This window comes from Balaenoptera borealis, assembly GCF_965194805.1.
Source record: "Balaenoptera borealis genome assembly, chromosome: 4".
Lineage (NCBI taxonomy): Eukaryota > Metazoa > Chordata > Mammalia > Artiodactyla > Balaenopteridae > Balaenoptera > Balaenoptera borealis.
Genome location: NC_138861.1, coordinates 97724368 through 97744645, shown reverse-complemented (window position 1 = coordinate 97744645; position 20278 = coordinate 97724368). Strand labels below are relative to the sequence as shown.

Sequence of the window (20278 nt, the reverse complement as noted above, 5' to 3'; positions counted from 1 at the left end):
ATATTTACTGATTTTTAATACTAGGTACACTATCCCCTCAGGTGGGTATTTTATCCTCTTGTTACAGATGAGAAAGCTGAAACTCTGATGACGGAAGGGACTCATGCAGTTCCAAGGGTACAGAGTAGGAGGGAAGCTAGACCGTCTTCCGACTCTAGGCACCATGCCTCTTTGTTTGGCTCCACGGTTTCATTTCTTCCCCTTCCATGCTTTATGACTCTTCTTAACCTAACATCCTTATCTCTTTAGTTATTAATCACTTCACCCTTTTCAATCTCAAAAGAACTTTCTCCACAGTTTTCTTTTTTTGTTCATAGTGATGTTTGTGCTAGAGATTCCTGAATGGGTGGGATGTTGGGGTGGGCGGACTGTAGAGAGTTGAAGAGATGTACTCATCTAGAGTCTGAGAAATTCTGAGTTGTGGGAGAATGTTTTGTAAAGTCTGTCATTAATTGCCTTAAGTACTTTTTTTTTCCCTTGTCTGCCTCATTCCAAAGATGTTTTAATAAACAAACCTGACCAAACAGGTTATTTGGAATTTGTATTTACCATCACAATATTCTGAACAGTTGTGTTGTGAAGGCCAGGGTATTGTGCATAGATGCCAGAGGTCCGGTCCCTTTGAATTGTTATTGTTTACCCGGTTTAGTCCTTTGCTATTCAGAATATAGTCCTTGGGCCACCAGGGTCACCATCTCCTGGGAGCTTGCCAGAAATGCAGATTAGCAGGTCCCACCGGAGGCCTATTGAATCAAAAGGTCTCTCTTGATGCCTAAGCACATTAAAATTTAATGCAGTTAGACTAGTTTTTGCAGCAATCTTGGTCTGTTTTCTTGGAATCTACATCTCTGCTTAAAATATATGCACACACACATTTGAAATTAATTCTTGATTATTTTGGCGAGGTTATTCTAATACGTATATTATTCCATAGGCCTTATATTAGCTGGCTTTTGGAATGCCATTCAACTAATTAAATCAGCTACTTCTAGTTCTCTTAAAAAATTTTGCTATGTTACTTTGATGTCAAGAACCATGTTTTATTTACCTTTGTGTCCACACTGCTTCTTGTATGTAAATGCTCAGTAAGTTGAAAGCTGAATGAATTTTGAATTGATTTTTGATTGAACGAATGAGTGCATGGAAGAAGAGAAATCTAGATGGCACATTCCTTAAGGCTGGGACAATGTCTTAGCTATCCTGGAATTGCCAATGCTTCACAGAAAACCTATCAATAAATGCTTCTTGGTTAAGTTGTAGCTGTTAGATAAGGAGATGCTGTCTATTTATTCCTGGCATAAGATCCCAGAAAATAGAAAGAGAACGGGGGAAAAAATGGAGTGCTTAGTACAGTGCTAGAACCCCTCACAATCGTTTCCTCAGCTAATCATCAGAGTATCTTGTCAACTGGGTATTATTTTACTGAGGCGGAAACTGAGTTCTGAAATTTAAGCACCTCGCCCAAGTTCACACAGCTAGCATCAGAGCCTCATAATTTTTGGAAGTCATTTGCCATGTTGTGTGCACTGCCCTGTTTCTGTAGAGATTGGAAGGTTATTATTTTCCTTTATAATATTTTCCTATTATTTTTCTTTATAATAAAACACAAAATACACAACTTTCTGATTTCCCCTGGTGCATCAGAGGCGCTGTGGCTCTAGAGGAAAGAGCTCCTCTGCTTGCCTTTCAACAACAGACCAAGCAGGAACAATGGAATGAAAAGCTACTCCCCTCCCCCCACCCCGCAGGTCGTTTTCTGCCAGCGGAACGCAGGTGCTGGAGCCTTCAGGCATGGGGGGGACCAGAGAGGAACGGACACACGGCCCGGCAGTTGCCTGGTAACCCCCGCTGGAGGAGTCCCTGCGTAATAAGTTCCCCGAGAAGTGTCACTGGCCCTGAGTGGGACCTCGTACGTAGCCGGTTCTCTCCCCGCTAGCGGCCTGCCCCTGCTGCTTGGCGGGCTAGGACCGGGGAAATGTTGCAGGAGGAGTCGGATCTCGCTCTCATTATTGCCCAGATAGTCCAAAAGCTCAAGGGCTCCAATTTGTACGCTCAGTTGGAACGGCAGGCCTGGGTAAGTGAGGCTGAGTGGGAAGGGATGGAGACCAGCGGGGCCGTGGCGGTGCTTCGGCTCTTTCTGCACCCCGCTGACCTAAGCCGAAGCCCGCCTCGGGTCTCTCCAGCTCCGCTCCTGGGCAGGGAAAAACCTCCCTTCCAGGTGTAAGCTCCACTTGCTCAGCCTCGGGCGTGGAGGTAATAGATTTTTTTTTTTTTTTTAAAGAAAGGTGGGTCACATCACGCCTTTCTTCAGGCCAGAGAACCGCTGAGGCTATTCATTCATATTGTAGTCCTTTACAGGGTCTAATTTTTTAAGCTGCTGGAGTCAGTGGAGGTAGGTTGGACTATACCTTCCTTCACTTTTTCCACCCTGTAGGTGGGTTTGAGCCCCCAGGTACATTTTGGCTTTCGCGTCTATTTATCACCTTTTTGCGCTCTACCCTCCCTGCAATGATTGCCCGTCTAACCGTCCACTGGGCGCTTATCGAGTATTTTCTAATACGCTAAGTTCTTTGGATGCAGAGATTGATCAGGAGATCTTTGCCTTTTTTTGGTGAATGTGATAAATGGAATCATACAGTATTTAAAATTTTGTGCTTGCTTTCTGTCATTTTGCATAATGCTTTTGAAATTCAATCGTGTTGTTGGTATTTCAGTAGTTCTGTTCCTTTTTATTGTTGAGTAATATTTCATTGTTTGGATGTACTACGATTTGTTTATCCATTCATTGGTTGCTGGGCATTTTTGGTTATAGAGTTATGGGTTGTTTCTGTTTATAGAGATTATGAGTAAAGCCGATACATGCTTTCTGGTATAGGTTTTTTGTTTTGTTTTGTTTTTTAGTTTTCTTTTCTCTTGGATAAATATCTAGGAGTGGAATTGCTGAGTTGTATGGTAAGTGTATGTCTATAAGAATCTGCTAAACTTTTCCAAAGTGGCTGTATTATTTTGCATTTCCACCAGCAGTTATGAGGATTGTTCTGCATCCTTGCTAGTGCTTGATGTCAGTGTTTAATTAATTAATTTTTATTTATAATTACACTCCTCTAGTAGGAGCATAATGATATCCCATTGTGGCTTTAACTGCATTTGCCAAATGACTAAAGATATTGAGCATCTTATCAAATGTTTATATCTCCTTTGGTGAAGTAGTCTGTTCAAATCTTTTGCCTATTAAAAAAAATTGTGTTTGTTCTCATATTGTTGAATTGTAAGGATTCTTTATATATGGCATAAGTCCCTTATCGGATATGCAGCTTGCAAATATTTTCTCCCAGTCTGTGGTTTATCTTTTCATTTTCTTAACTGGGTCTTTCAAAGAGCAGAAATTTAGAATTTTGAAGACATACATTTTTATCAATTTCTTTCATGATTTGTGCTTTTTGTGCCCTACCTAAGAATCTTTGCCTCCCCCAAGGTCTCAAAAAGTTTCTCCACAGTATGGAGGTTCCTTAAAAAACTAAAAATAGAACTACCATATGACCCAGCAGTCCCACTACTGCACATATACCCTGAGAAAACCATAATTCAAAAAGAGTCATGTACCACAATGTTCATTGTAGCTCTATTTACAATAGCCAGGACATGGAAGCAACCTAAGTGTCCATCAATAGATGAATGGATAAAGAAGATGTGGCACATATATACAATGGAATATTACTCAGCCATAAAAGAAACGAAATTGAGTTATTTTTAGTGAGGTGGATGGACCTAGAGTCTGTCATACAGAGTGAAGTAAGTCAGAAAGAGAAAAACAAATACCGTATGCTCACACATATATATGGAAACTAAGGAAAAAAAAAAAAAGGTCATGAAGAATCTAGGGGCAAGATGGGAATAAAGACACAGACCTACTAGAGAATGGACTTGAGGATATGGGGAGGGGGAAGGGTAAGCTGTGACAAAGTGAGAGAGTGGCATGGACATATATGCACTACCAAACGTAAAATAGATAGCTAGTGGGAAGCAGCCGCATAGCACAGGGAGATCAGCTCGGTGCTTTGTGACCACCTAGAGGGGTGGGATAGGGAGGGTGGGAGGGAGACGCAAGAGGGAAGAGATATGGTAACATATGTATATGTATAACTGATTCACTTTGTTATAAAGCAGAAACTAACACACCATTGTAAAGCAATTATACTCCAATAAAAATGTAAAAAAAAAAAAAAAGGTATCATGTCAGGGGGGAAAACCAGAAAACAATAAATTCCATATGTTTTAAAAAAAAAAAGAAAAAAAAGTTTCTCCTATGTTTTGTTCTAGAAGTTTTATTAGTTTTAGCTTGGACATTTAGATCTAGAATCCATTTTAAGTCAATTTTTGTATATGATGTAATGTAAAGCTTTTTGTTGTTGTTGTTTTTTGCATGTGTATGTCCAATACCATACCTATTTCTAGTACTTATTGGTTGACAAATCTATCCTTTCTCCACTAATTTTCTCGGCACCTTTGCTGAAAATTGATTTAGTATACACACACACAGACACACACACACAGACACACATACACGTGCACACGCGTGTGTGCACGAATATTTCTAACTCTCTATTCTGTTCCATTGATCTATTTGTCTATTATTATGCTAATACCACACTATTTTGATTTTTATAACTTTATAGTAAGTCTTGAAATCAGGTAATTAGTCGTCCAACTTTGCTTCTCTTTTTCAAAATTGTTTTGACTACTCTAGGTATTTTGCTTTGCCATATGAATTTTAGAATCATCTTGTAAATTACTACAAAAAACTTAACTGGGATTTGTATTGGGGTTATGTTGAATGTAGAGATCAATTTGGGGAGACTTGACATCTTAACAATATTGAATTTTCTGGCCAATGAACATGCTTTGTTTCTCCATTTATTCGTATCTTCATTTTCTCTCATCAGTGTTTTATAGTTAAGTACACAGATATTGCACATATTTTATTAAGATTTTCCCCAAGTATTTCATGTTTTTTTGATACTATTAACATGCTGGCTTTTTTTTCTTGTTTCAGTTTCCAATTACTTGTTGTTAGTATACAGAAATAAAATTGATATTTGTATATTTACCATGTATCCTGGGGACTTACTAAACTTACTTGTTAGATATAGTACCTTTTTTGTAGATTGCTTAGTATTTTCCAAGTATATGTGTCATTTGCGAATAAAGATGTTTTACTTCTTCCTTTCCAATCAGTGTGCCTTTTAGTTCTTTTTCTTGCCTTGTTACAGTGGCTAGTGACTCCAGTGCAATGTTGTATAGATGCTTTTTGTTAGGTTGAAGAAGCTCTCTTCTATTCCTGGTTTTCTGAGTGTTTTATTACTAATTGATGTTGAATTTTGTTAAATACTTTTCTTGTATCTGGAGAGATGCTCATGTGATTTTTTATATATGTTGATATGGTGAATAATACTAATTGGTTTTGAATGTTGAACCAATTTTGCATTCCTCAGATAAGTTCTACTTGGCTATGATGCATTATCCTTCTTATATATTTCTTGATTCCATTTGCTAATACTTTGTTGAAGATTTTGTGAGTATTTTTATAAAGGATATTGGTTTATAGTTTTACTTTAACATCTTTGTCTAGATTTGATATCAGGTAATGCTGATCTCTTAAACTGAGTTGAGAAGTGTTCCCTTCTCTCCTGTTTTCTGGAAGAATTTGTATAGAATTGATATTATTTCCTCCTTAAATGTTTGGTAGAATTCCCAGTAACGTTATTGGGGCCTGGAGTTTTCTTTGCGGGAACATTTTTTAATAAAAATTTTAATTTTTAAAACATGTGCGAGGCCATTCAGGTTATCTTGTTGAATGTTCCACATGCCCTTGGAAAGCATGAGCATTCTGCTGTTACTGTACTATACATGTCAATTAGGTCAAGTATATTGACAATTTTGTTCAAGTGTTCTATATCTTTACTGAGTATGGAGGCTTCAGTCAGTACAGTCAGGAGCCAAGCTAGGCTTGAGTTTTGTTATTACTGTCATTAGCTTCAGTGTACCACAAGCTTCAAATTCAGTGGGCTGCTGTAACTTTGTGCTTAGAAATAGTCCTGGGGTACTGGAGGGTTTTTCTCAGTGTCTGTATCCTCAGTTTTCATTTGTCTCCTTTGCCTGTGCCACAGAGGGAGGTCTCTCTCCATGCTCTGATCCCTTCCTCAGCAGTAGTCTGTTGTTTGTTACTCAGTCCTAAGCTCAGGGTAGATACAGGTGTTTTCTGTCCTCCTGGTCCTGTCTCAGTCCAGGTGCCTTGGGAGTGGTTCTTTGACAATGTTCCTTTCTCTTCTGCTTTTGGCAGCCAAACTTTGCCTTGTGGCAAATAATGGGTGAAAGAGAGATTCCTGCCTCTTGCTAGTTCTGGCTTACCTCTGCTATGTACTGGTACAGGATTTGGGGCCCATGAGAGTTTTCTTACGTTTCCATGAGGAAGACAGTTTTTGTATCTATCTCACCCCCAGAAGCAACAAATTATTGCCTCCCTCAGAGGTATAAGGCCTCTTCCTCAAATGAGAGGAGAGTTTGGGCATGGTTGCATGCTTGTTTTGTAGTGATAGCCTATCGTTTCTTGCACACCTGTGCCACAGAAGGGGCCTCTCTGCAGTTCCTGCTCTGCCCTCAGTCCTGATGGAGACCTATGGAAAAGAGCATGCAAGTGAGTGTGAATTCCCCTTGGGTTTTGAGCTCCCAGTGTTTCTCAACTGACATGCTAGCCCACATCTAATCAATAACAGTTAACAATTTTAGCTGAATTCTTCTTTCTTGCTTGTACGGTAGCCTCCTTTTCCTCCTGTGCTTTGCCAAATATGAAATAGTTTGGAGTCCCATCTGTCTTTAGAGGGGCTTGTTACTCTTTGGAATTTAGTTCACTTGATCGTCTTAAAACTTCAGTTTTATGGTGAGTTCAAAAGTTATGATTTTGTAGATTATACCACTTTTTCTCATTGTTAGGGTGGGAGTGATATTTCTTATTCTGGCTGTCCACATCCTATGCATTAGCAGAAGTCCAATAGTAAGTGCTGAAGGATTGAATCTATGTCAGTGAGAAAGATTGGTCTGTAATTTTCCTTTCTTGTAATGTCTTTGACAAGTTTTATATCAAGGTTATACTGGCCTGATAAAATGGTAGGGAAGTGTTCCCCCTTTTTTCTTTTCTATTTGATATAAAAATGTTATGAGACTGTGTTATTTCTTTCTTAAATGTTTGGAAGAATTCTCCATTGAAGCCTGTGTCTCAGATTTTCTTTTGAGAAGGTTTTTTATTTTGTTGTGTTTTGTTTTTAATTAGTGGACTTTATTTTTTAGAATGGTTTAAGGCTTACAGAAAAATTGAGCAGAAGGTACAGAGTTCCCATACATCCCCTTTCCTTATATACTGTTTCCCTTATTATTAGCATCTTGCATTAGTGTGGTACATTTGTTACTATTGGTGGACCAATCGATATTGATACATTATTATTAAAGTCCACAGTTTTCATCAGGGTTCACTGTTTGTGTTACACAGGTCTATGGGTTTTGACAAATGTATAATACCATGTACCTACTATTCCATTATCTTACAGAATAGTTTTACAGTCCTAAAAAAATCCCCTGTGCTCCACCTACACATCCCTCCCTCCTTCCAAGCCCCTGGCAACTACTTGGTTTTTTACTGTCTCTATAGTTTTCCCTTTGAGAATGTCCTATAGTTGTAATCATAACAGTATGTAGCTTCTTCAAATTGACTTCTTTCACTTGGCAATGTCGATTATGTTACTGTATGTCTTTTTGTTTCTTGATAGCTTTTTTTTTTCTGAATAATATTATATTGTGGGGATGTATCAGTTTGTTTATACATTCACTATCTGTTGAAGGACATCTTGGTTGCTTCCAAGATTGGCAGTTATGAATAAAACTGGTATAAACATTCCTGGGTAGAGTTTTGTGTTGACATAAGTTTTCAACTAATTTGGGTAAATACCAAGAAGCATGATTTCTGGCTGATATGGTAAAAATTTGGTAGAAACTGACAACTTGTCTTCCATTGTGGCTATACCATTTTTGCATTCCCACCAGCACTGATTGAGAGTTCCTGTTGCTCTACATTCTCACCAGCATTTGGTGTTATCAGTGTTTTAGATTTTGGCCATTCTAATAGGTGTGTTGTGATATCTCACTCTTGTTTTAATTTGCAATTCCCTAGTGACATATGATATTGAATATCTTTTCATATGTTTATTTGCCATCTGTATGTCTTCTTTGGTGAGGTGTCCCTTCAGGTCTTTTGCCCATTTTTAATTGGGTGTTCTTATTGTTGAGTTTTAAGAGTCTGTTTTATGTTTTGGGTACAAGTCCTTTATCAGATATGTGCTTTGCAAATATCTTCTCCCAATTTGTGGCCAGTCTTTTCATTCTCCTGGCAGTATCTTTCTCAGAGAAGTTTTTAATTTTAATGAAGTCCAACTTATCAATTTTTTTCTTTTATGGATCATGCTTTTGGTGTTATGTCTAAGAATTAATCACCAAACCCAAGGTCACTTAGATTTTATCCTATGTTATCTTTTAGAAGTCTTATGGATCTGGGTTTTACATTTATGATCCTTTTTTTTTTTTTTTGCATGTGGATGTCCAGTTGCTCCAGTACAATTTGTTGAAAAGACTGTCTTTGCTCCATTGAATTGCCTTTGCTCTTTTGTCAAAGATCAGTTGACTATATTTGTGTTGGTATTTCTGAGTCTCTATTCTATTCCATTGATCTACTTGTCTGTTTTTTTAACATTACCACATTGTCTTGATTTTGGTAGCTTTATAATAAGTTGAAGTTGTCAGTCCTCCAGTTTTGTTCTGCTTCAGCATTGTGTTGGAAAGATTTTAAAGAACAGATTCAATTTTTAATAGATATAGGAGTATTCAGATTTTCTATTCCTTCTATTGTCAGCTTTGATAAATTGTGTTTTTCAAAGAATTTGTTCATTTAAATGATATAAATAATTGGCTTAAAGTTGTCTATAATAAATTTTTATTTCTTTTTAATGTCTGAAAAGTCTGTCACAGTTTCGGATTATAAAAATTTGTGTGCATGTGTGTCTTTGAACAGTTTTGCTAGGTGTTTATCTATTTAATTGATCTCATCAAAGAACCAGTGTTGGGTTTGAAATTTTCTCTTAATTTTGGATCACATCTTTATTATTAATTTTCTCCTATTTTCTTTGGGATTGATTTGCTGTTCTATTTTTAGTTTCTTGAGATGGAAACTTAGATCATGGATTTCAAGACTTTTTTCTTTTCTAAAATACGCATTAAGGCTATGATTTTTCCCCTAAGCACTACTTTAACTGCATTCCACAGTTTTAACGAGTTATATTTTTACTATCCTTTTGTATAAAACATTTCCTAATATTTTTTTGTCATTTAAAAAATTTGGCCCAAGGGGTATCCTGAAGTATATTGCTTAATTTCCAAGCAATTAATATTTTCTTTTTTTTTTTGGTACTTTTTTCGAAGTATAGTTGCTGTACAATATTATATGTTATAGGTGTACAATATAGTGATTCACAATTTTTAAAAGTTGTACTCCACTTATAGTTATTATAAAATATTGACTATATTCACCATGCGGTACAATATATCCTTGTAGCTTATTTTATACCTAATAGCTTGTACCTCTTAATCCCCTACTCCTATATTGCCCCCTCTTCCCTCTCCCCACTGGTAACGACTAGTTTGTTCTCTATATCTGTGACTATGCTTCTTTTATGTTTACTCACTAGTTTAAAAAATTTTTAGATTCCACATATAAGTAATATCATATAGTGTTTGTCTTTCTGTATGACCTATTTCACTTAGCATAATGACCTCCAAGTCCATCCATGTTGCTGCAAATGGCAAAATTTTGTTCTTTTTTATGGCTGAGTAGTATTCCATTGCATGCACATATATATATATGTGTGTGTGTGTATGTATATATATATGTATATATATATACATACACACACACATATATATATATAATCTCCCATCTTCTTTATCCATTCATCTAATGATGAACACTTAGGTGGCTTCCATATCTCGGCAGTTGTAAATAATGCTGCTATGAACATTGAGGTGCATGTATCTTTTTGAATTAGTGTTTTTGGTTTTTTTGGATATGTACCCAGGAGTTGAATTGCTGGATCATATGGTAGTTCTATTTTTAGGTTTTTGAGAAACTGCCATACTGTTTTCCATAGTGGCTGTACCAATTTACATTCCCACTAACAGTGTAGGAGGGTTCCCTTTTCTCCACAACCTCGCCAACATTTGTTACTTGTGTTCTTCTTCATGATAACTATTCTGACAGGTATGAAGTTTCGATGTGCATTTCCCTGATGGTTAACAATGTTGAGCATCTTTTCATGTGCCTTTTGGCTATCTGCATTTCCTCTTTCAAAAAATGTCTATTCAGTTCTTCTGCCCATTTTTTAATCAGGTAGTGTTTTTTTATATTGAGTTTTATGAGCTGTTTATATATGTTGCATATTAATCCCTTATGAGACATATCATTTGCAAATATTTTCTCCCATTCAGTAGGTTGTCTTTTTGCTTTGTCAGTGGTTTTCTTTGCTGTGTCAAAGCTTTTAATTAGACCACATTTGTTTATTTGCTTTTATTTCCTATGCTTTAGGAGATGGATCCAAAAAATTATTGCTGTGATTTATGTCAAAGAGTGTTCTGCTTATATTTTTCTCTAGGAGTTTTATAGTATTTGGTCTTACATTTAGGTCTTTAATTCATTTTGAGTTTAGTTTTGTATATGGTGTTAGAGAATGTTCAAATTTGTTTTTTTACGTGTAGCTCTCCAGGTTTCCCAGTACCACTTATTGAAGAGACTGTTTTTTCTCTGTTGTATATTCTTGCCTCCTTTGTTGCAGGTTAATTGACCTTAAGTGTGTGGGTTTATTTCTGGGCTCTCTATCATGTTGCATTGATATATGTGTCTGTTTTTGTGCCAGTCCCATACTGTTTTGATTACTGTAGCTTTGTACTATGAAGTCAGGGAGCATGATTCCTCAGCTCTGTTCTTTTTCTCAAGATTTTCTTGGCGTTTTGGGGTCTTTTGTATTTCCATACAAATTTTAAAATTATTTGTTCCAGTTCTGTGAAAAATGCCATTGGTATTTTGATAGGGATTGCACTGAATCTGTAGATTGCCTTGGGTAGTATGGTTATTTTGACAATATTGATTCTTCCAATTCAAGAACACGGTGTATCTTTCCATCTGTTTGTGTTGTCTTCAGTTTCTTTCATCAGTGTCTAGCAGTTTTCTGAGTATAGGTCTTTTACTTTCTTAGGTAGGTTTATTCCGATATATTTTATTGGTTTTGATGTGATGGTAAATGGGATTGTTTCCTTAATTTCTCTTTCTGATTGTTTGTTGTTAGTGTACAGAAATGCAATAGATTTCTGTATATTAATTTTGTATCCTTCAACTTTATTCTATTCATTGATGAGCTCTTGTTTTCTGGTGGCATCTTTAGGATTTTCTATGTATAGTATCATGTCAATGTTATTGATTTCCAGCTTAATGTCAGTGTTGTCAGAGAACATTCTCTGACTGATTAAATATTTTAAAATTTGTTGAGGCTTGCTTTACAATCTGGTATGTAATCAATTTTGCTGCATGTTCCACATGCACTTGTAAATAACGTGTATCCATCACTGTTGGGTCAGGTAGGCTATATATGTCACTGAAGTTCAGGTGTCAGTTATGCTGTTCAGCTTTTCTATAATCTTATTGAATTTTTTTCTGTTTGTTACCAGTTATTCAAAGAAATATGTTTAAATCTCCCATCATGCTTGTATATTTGTCTATTTCTTTTAATTCTCTAAATTTTTAAATTTTTTTAATTTTAAGGCTATTTCATTGGTTGTATATAGCTTTATATTGTGATAGCTTCCTGGTGGATTAACCCCTTAATCTTTATGAAATGTCCTTCTTTATCTCTAATAAGGCTCTCACCTTAAAGTCTGTTTTGTCCAATGTTAGTATAGCCACAACAGCTTTTTTTGGTTAGTCGTTGCATGGCATGAGTTTTTCCATACTTTTATTTTCACCCTTTCTGCATCAGCATCCTTGTATAGTTGTTTTTTAAATCCAGGCTGACAAACCTTTTTATTTTATTATTTAGTATATTTACATTTAATGAATTTACTGATATATTTGGTTTTATATTTCTGGTCTTAATATTTGGTTTTTTAATTTGATACATTTGCTTCACATTCTGCTTTCTCTCTTTTCTTGTATTCTTTTGGATTATTCAGATTTTATTCAAATATTTTTGTTGTTCTATTTTTGTCTCCATTAATGTGATAGTTACACATTATTTTACTGTTATTTATGTAGATACCCTAGAGGCTACAGCATTTATTCTTGATTAATTGTAGTCTTGAATAAACTAATTTTTTTTTTTTTTACTATTTCCCTGTAATGTAATGCTAGAACTTAGAACACTTTACTTATTTACACCTCTTTTCCCTTGTGTTATTTTTGTTGTGCATTTTATTTTAAATTCCACAAGACATTGCTATTATTCTTCTGTAGCATAAGTATTTAGTCAATATTTGCTGGGGGATTTTTTTGGGTTTTTTTTGTTTTGCATTTTAGTATTTTTAATGGTATTGCCAGAATCAGTGCATTCATTATGTGATTTTTCAGAAAGGAGTTGAAATCCTCTGACCTTGATTCTGATTGTTTCTGATTTGTAGCTGAACTGCCTGAATGGGAAAGTTAAGACTATCTTAAGAAAGAAAAAAAATAATATTTACTCATTTTTAACCAATTTTTATCCTTTTTGTTTCTCATTATTCCCTCCTACTTTTCTATATTTACACTGGGATTATTTTTCTTCTGCTATAACAACTCTTTTTAGTATTTGTTTCAGTGCAAGTTTCCAGATGACAAGCTCCTCAGTTTTACTTGTCTGATGATATCTTTATTTCATCTTTATTTTTGAAGGATTTTTTTTTTTCTGTGCATAAATTTCAAAGTTGTCAGTAATTTTTTTGTCAGCCTGTTGAGACATTTCATTGCCTTCTGGCCTCTTTGTTTTCTGTTGTGAAGTCAGCCATCAGGCTTTTTGTTATCCACTGAATGTATGTCCCTCACCCTCACCCTGGCTGTTTTAACATTTTCTGTCTTTGATTTTCAGCAGTCTTGTTAAGATGTGCCTTGCTGTGTTATTATTGTTGTTTGCATTATTATTATTATTATAATCATTTAATTTATTCTGGTTTGAGTTTGTGGGCCTTCTTAAATCTGGGGTTGATATCTTTCTCCAGTTTTGAAAAATTCTTGGTCATTATCTGTTTGAATATTTGTTCTGCCACATTTTTCTCTCCTTTCTTTCTGAGACTCCAATTTGTACATCAGTTAGATTTTTCACTGAGTCTTACTTATCTCTAGTACTCTTTTTCTTTACTTTACATATTTTTTTTCCTCTGTGCTTCAGTTTGGACATTTTCTTTTGACCTTTTTTCAATTCACCAATCCTGTTTTATGCTATTTTATATCTCTTGGTAAATCCATCTAATGAATTCTTATTTACATTTAGTGTATTTTTCAATTCTAAAATTTCCAAATGGTTCTCTTTTATTGATTCCAGTTCTCAGGTAAAATTACCTGCTTTTCATCTACTTTGTCCAGTTTTTCTCTTTTATAAAAATATAACTCAATTGTTTTAAAGTCCTTGTCAGTTAACACCAAAATCTGGATCATATGTGGATCTCTGTCTATGGCGTTATTTTCTCTTATCTTTTATTCATCTGATTTTGTCTGCTGGCATGCCTTGTAACTTTTATTTGTTGCCAGACATTGTGTCCAAAAAACTGTAATGCCTCCTTTCTTGAGGGTTCAGTCTCCCCTCCACTGGGCAGATAGTCTTGTGACTGATTCCCTTAATCCAGTTAGGGAGTGTGCTGGGTTGAGGCTGAGTTTTACTTTCAGGCTCAATTTTCCTCTGGTTCTTTCCTGGCTCTCACAAGTTTTCAGCTAAGAATTTGATATACTCTAAGGGTCCTTTCCCCTTTGGGTCCCAGACTCTAACCTTTTTCTTGTCAGACTGCTAAGAAACTTTTTCCCAGGTTTCATGCTTAGGGTTGTAACCTTCTACCCCACAGAATTCTAGTATTCAAAAAATTTCTTGAGAAAACTGGCCATGTGCTTAAGATCTCCAAGTCTATGCCACACCTCTGCTTATTTCTCTGTCCAACCTTGGTAGCCCTCCACCAGGCTTTGTACTGGGTTTGTCCTGATTCTCAGCCTTCTGTTCATGCTCAGAGTAATGATCCCAGGGAAAATGTTGCTACAGAAGCCAGTTCGTCTCTCAAGATTTTTTCTCTTTCTGTTTCTCTAGTTCTTGTTCTCTCAACAACTCTTTTCTGTCTTCAGATAGTTGGATTTTTGTTTGTTTGTTTGGCTCTACTAGTTGTTCTACATAGGGATGCTGATCGGCCACCAGCTCCTACATACAACTTGGAAACATAAAGCCTATTTTGTGAGGATTAAGCAAGATAATATGCCAGGCACATAGTAAGTACTCAATAAATAGAAGTCTGAGTTAAAAGTCCAAATGAAATATCACTCCTTTTTTAAAAACCCCTCAACGCTTTTCATTGCCCTTGGAAAAATGTACAGAGTCCTTGATTAGGCCTGCAAAGCTTGGTGGCACTGTTCTTCACGCTCTACTCTTCAGCCATAACTGTCTAAGCTTTATAGGTTTTCCATAACCTTCCAGTTTAGTTTAGGTACTTCTTCTTTTGTGATCCATAGTACCTGGAACTTTATTTTTTGTAGTATTTAAACATCTGCCTTCCCCGCTAAAAATCTGTTTCATGAAGGCAAAAAAAGACTGTGTGTCTCTTGTCCTGCTGTTTTTTACACCTAGCATAATGACTGGCCTGAGAAGGGTGCTCAACATGTCTTTATTAAATGGAAAAAATCCCAATTCTTCTTTTTTAATGTTCATTCTAACAGTATATATTAAGTACTTACTATGTGCCAGATACTTTACTAAGTGATAAAAGAATACGAAAAGCATCTTTACCTTAAGGAATTCAAAGTCTGCTGTGGCACTCTGCTTTTCTTTAAAAATGTTTTTCCTTTAAATATTTCTTTTTATTCTAATTTGGGATCTAATAAGTCAATAGCTGTTTCTCAATTTTGTAAGAAAGCCTGAAGTTTCAGAAAATAAGCAGTAATGACAAAACTTTTTTCGAAGATTTTTGTATTTCACAATTGCAAATAAGAGATTCATGACCTATATAAATTATAACTTCATTTGGAGATTACTGCCCTGAAGACATATTCTTGTTCCTTTCTGTTTTGAACTCCACTTCTATTAATTCAATGTGATTCTTTATTTTGATTATTCAACAAATATTTATTGAGTATTTACTATGTGTCAGGCACAATTCTAGGCCCAGGGGATAAAACAATGAATAAGATAAAGTTCTGCCCTCATGGCAAAATGATAGTATTACAAATAAATACAGGTCCACAATCCCTTATCCAAAACCCGGGGGCAGATATGTTTTGGAATTCACATTTTTCAAATTTTAGAAAGGTAATTCATGCATATTTGTATGTTATTTAATATCCTTACCATTGTCTTACAGCACCTTGTAATTATACACATTAATATTAATGTAGCAAAATGTATGAATTTTTACACTAAGTGTGATAAATAAGGACTATAAATAGTCTCATGTCTATTCAGGTCAGATCAGATTTTGCTACCAAATGAGTTCAAGTCAGGACAGATTTTTGCCACTAATTCAGTTATGAAAAAACTTTGGTTTTCAAAGCTTCTCAGGTTTTGGAATTTCCAGTAAAGGATTATGTATCTATGTAACATCAGGCAGTTAATTGCCTTGAGGTAATAAAAAGTAGAGCAAGGAGGAAAGATAAAGGAGGGTAAGGAGATGGTTACATGGGAAACTCAAAAACACGTATTTGGCTGATTCTTAAGGTAAAATAAGAGATCTATAACATTATAGATTCATACTTTAAAAGAATATAATTATAAATCCTTTAAAAGTAATGTAATATAGTCTTGGACTTGAAAAAATATGTGATAACAATTTTGCCTTAGTTTATATCCAATAGCTCAGACATTTAATAGAAATCTGTTAACTCTTAAAAGGCAACTTTATAATCAGCTTTGGTAATATACATTTAAACAACTGGCTGTTAATTTGTTACATGCCTTTAAAAATGTAATCAGGAGGGCATTTTCCTGCCACGAGCATTTTCTGTACTGCCTTCATTTTGTCTGAGTATATCCAGAAAGTGCTACAGCAGTGTTGGCCCAACTTAATTAGAAAAATAAAAATCACACAGAGTACTTCAAAGACAAATATAAATGATTTTCAGATTTTTCCCTTGTCACTAGTGCTTCTTTTTTAGTATTAAACATTGACTTTATTTTAATGTATCCTTTTATATATTGAAGTTTAATTATTTAAGATCTTGGTATAATAACATGGAATTTTGTGTTTCTAGAAAAAGCTTATGGTTTTTGATTTCTGAGTTTTCCTAAATTATGAAGTCAACCTACATCTTAAAATTGAATTTGTTCACTCATCCTCTAGACATTAGAGTGATAGCCTAATTCCAAATTTGATCTCTAGCACCAGATCAACATTGTTATTTTGTATCATGCATTATTTGTGTTTAAAATGGATGTTGTGTAAAACCTCAAATGTTATTTCCATTCCATTAAGTGCTTAATAAGTCTTGTTGCTCATATTGTTATTATAAATAATAGAATTGTGAAAGGAAGGAATCTGAAAGAAGATAAGCTTTGGAGAGAGAAGGAATAATATAACTGATAGGATGTTGTCATGAGTCTAGGACCCCATAGCATCTTAATGCTGGTGTCCCTTACTAAAAAACTTATGAAATCGTATCTCAAATATCATTTGTTTATTATTCATTGTTATTAGAAATATGTACCATGTATAGAGAATTAAGAGATCGTAGAAATGAGAGTAGAAACTGACATTTATTTATTATTTATTTTAGGGAAATGAAAATTAAATAGATTTAATTAAATAGATTTTAATTAAATACATTTTCTGTAAGGCATGGATGGATAGAACATATATAAAGTCCTGTGCCATGATTAGAGCTTACTATCTTCTGTCTTTTTTTTCTCTCTAGGGTGGGATTGGTATATACTAGGGGAAGTTCCATACTGAACTACTGCATCTGTTATATAAATTAACAATTCAGTGACTCTGATTGTGTTTGATGTGAGCCAGGGAGTGGTATCATCCTTACCAATATCTACCTTGGCTACTGTCATGTCCTTTCATCTTGGAAAGTAAGACAGTGAAGAAATGAATTATGGTATACAGGATTTCAAAATAAGGAACCTCTTGTCTCCATAGAATTTAGGTACTTGAGGGATTAGATAACTATTAAAATGTGGATTTGCTTTGTGTAAGTAAGTACATCTCTTCATGTTTTATTTCAGTACTGAGTTGCTTAGAGAAGGTCATGTAGGGTTCTTGAATTAGGTAAGGCCTAGTCGAAGTGAGAGGGAAAAGTACAGTATATTATGAAAGGAGGCTAAGAAGTAAAGATGTAGAGTAAGGGGCATAAGACAGTCAGTGCTGGCAAAGAAGGGGGTCAGCTTGGGGACATCAGCAAAAGAAAACCAGTGAAGGATCCATCCTTAGGTGAGAGAAACCAGAGCAGAGTTCGAATTATACAATACAGATTCAGTATTAAGGCATGGTCAGCTTGCACAGAGCCAAAATTTCCAATTTGAAACTAAAACTCATTCTTGGCTACAATGCACGTCCACTGGAACTACTGGACTTACAGAAACAAATCTGGTTTACAGTTTTAGAAAGAACCAAAAGTATTAGGAAGAAAAGGGGGTACCCAATTCAACACGTTTTAATTGAGCCTCTTTTCTGTGGTGGTGATGGGCTCTTGAGAAAAATTCGACGAAGTACAAAACAGTTACGTTAATGATAAGAATGTTTGCGTTTGATGTGGGAAAGGGCACTATTTCCTTTTTTTTTTTTTTCTTCTCCCTTAGCTTTTCGTTTACCTCACTAAATACGTTTTGAGTTCCACAAGAGTGAGGGAGGACTATGTGTTGGTTTTCTTTTTATACTGAGGAACTGGCATGTAGGACGTGTTCAGTTAATTATTGAAACAAGAATGCAAATGAATAGGCATATACTAGGGTATAGCTATACTAAAAGGAGACCCCTGGGATTGGAGAAGGCTTGGATGGCACTCAAGGTGGGAAGATGGGAGTGAATTCCCAATGTAGGAACAGTGAGAAGGCTAAGCAGAAGGTTTCTGTTGTAGGGCACTTCTAGAGAGATGAGATTATATAAATTGGGTGGGACAAGATTTTTAGAGGTTTGTAAATGCCAGAATGGGTTTGTCTTTATTTTATAGGCAGTGAAGTGGTCATTGAGGTATTTTGAGGAGGGTGAAGACATAAAGATGGCTTTTTGGGACACTAGTCAGGCACTGGTGAGCAGGATAGATAGGAATGCAGATTGTTCCCCCTTGATCCTCCACTTTATTTCTTCCTACGTTCTATTGGAACTTTGACTATTCTACAAACTGATGGTGCACAAGAACATTCCCATGCCTCTGCTCAGTCTGTCCTCTCAACCTCTACGCATTTGCTCCCCTTTTCCAGTTTCTTCAGTTAGAGTTAATTGTTTCTTTCTCTATGGATGATACCTCTGTTGTAACATATTTTCTTATAGCTATCTTCCTTTTTGGACTAAAAATTCCAAATATAAGGACAATGTCTTATTCATCGTGTTCCCCATGGTTTTGTTTTATGCACTTTTATTTGTAACCTTTTTTCCCTCCTATTTGGTTTTGTTGTTGTTGTTGTTTTTTGCTGTGCCGCGCAGCTTGTGGGATCTTAGTTCCCCAACAAGGAGTTGAACCTGGGCCACAGCAGTGAAAGCGCCAAGTCCTAACCCCTGGACCACCAGGGAATTCCCGTTCCATGGGGTTTTGTAGGTGTAGGCCTAAGGAATCTTTAGTGTAATGCATTCATTGAAAACATGTTTATGAAGTACTTACTATGTGATAAGTATTGCTTGGGTATAGAGATGAAAGACAAGTCCTCTAGAAACCTATAGTCCAGTGCAGTGGTTCTCAAAGTATGGTCTGTGGACCCCTGGTGGTCCCTAAGACCCTTTCAGGTCAAAACTATATTGTAAAATACAAGGGCCTTTTTAAAAAAAATTCACTGCACTGACATTTGCACTGATGGTACAAAAGCAATGGTGATGGGTTTAAATCGGGGAACTAGTACCAAACTGTACTAGTAGTCATTGTATTCTTCACTGATATACATTCACAGTTAAAAAAAAAAAAAGTTTAATTTGTGTGTACTTGATCAAACAGTAAACAATTATTTTATTAAATCTCATTTCTTGAATACACATCTTTTAAGTATCCTGTTTGAGGAAATGGAAATTATGCGTAAGGCACTACTGCTGTATATTGAAATAAGATGATTATCTAGAGGAAAACCACTCTAGTGATTAAATAATTAACTGAGGTACAAGCTGAACTGCTTTTTTTTTTAAATGAAACATCTTTACTTATAAGAGTAAACTATTGACAAACTGTTATTCAGACTTGGATATTTGGAAGATATTTTCTTTAAAAATGAGCAAAGTGAGCCTATCACTTCAAGGAAAACTGTTATGTGTTGCCAGTGATAAAATCCAAGCTTTAAATAAAAATCAGATTCTGGAAAACTTGCATTATCACTGTGACTTTGATGGCTACTTAATACTTAAAGACTTTTCTGATGATATTGATGGTGATATTAACAAATGCTACTTTTTTTTTTTAATAACTCACTTTTTTAAAAAAATTAATTAATTAATTTTTGACTGTGTTGAGTCTTCGTTTCTGTGCGAGGACTTTCTCTAGTTGCGGCGAGCGGGGGCCACTCTTCATCGCAGTGCGCGGGCCTCTCACTGTTGCGGCCTCTCGTTGCGGAGCACAGGCTCCAGACGCGCAGGCTCAGTAGTTCTGGCTCAGGGGCCTAGTTGCTCCGTGGCATGTGGGATCTTCCCAGACCAGGGCTCGAACCCGTGTCCCCTGCATTGGCAGGCAGATTCTCAACCACTGTGCCACCAGGGAAGCCCGGCAAATTCTACTTTTTGATATTGTTTAATGAAATGTGTCCACGGCATCACTTAGTATATTTGAAATGATCAG

At 35.7% G+C, this 20278-nt stretch overlaps 1 protein-coding gene across 2 annotated transcripts in view; it reads left to right on the top strand.

Moving 5' to 3' along the window:
- Window positions 1-1837: 1837 nt before the first annotated feature.
- The window catches only part of TBC1D19 (TBC1 domain family member 19), a 209833-nt gene continuing 191392 nt past the window's right edge, over window positions 1838-20278 (top strand). Inside the window, exon 1 of one of the 2 annotated variants that reach the window (XM_082389264.1) lies at window positions 1838-2074. In XM_082389264.1, the coding sequence (XP_082245390.1) occupies window positions 1976-2074 (99 nt within the window). In that variant the 5' untranslated portion in view covers window positions 1838-1975. The remainder of the gene's footprint in view (window positions 2075-20278) is intronic. The other variant, XM_082389265.1, reaches the window with a different exon arrangement.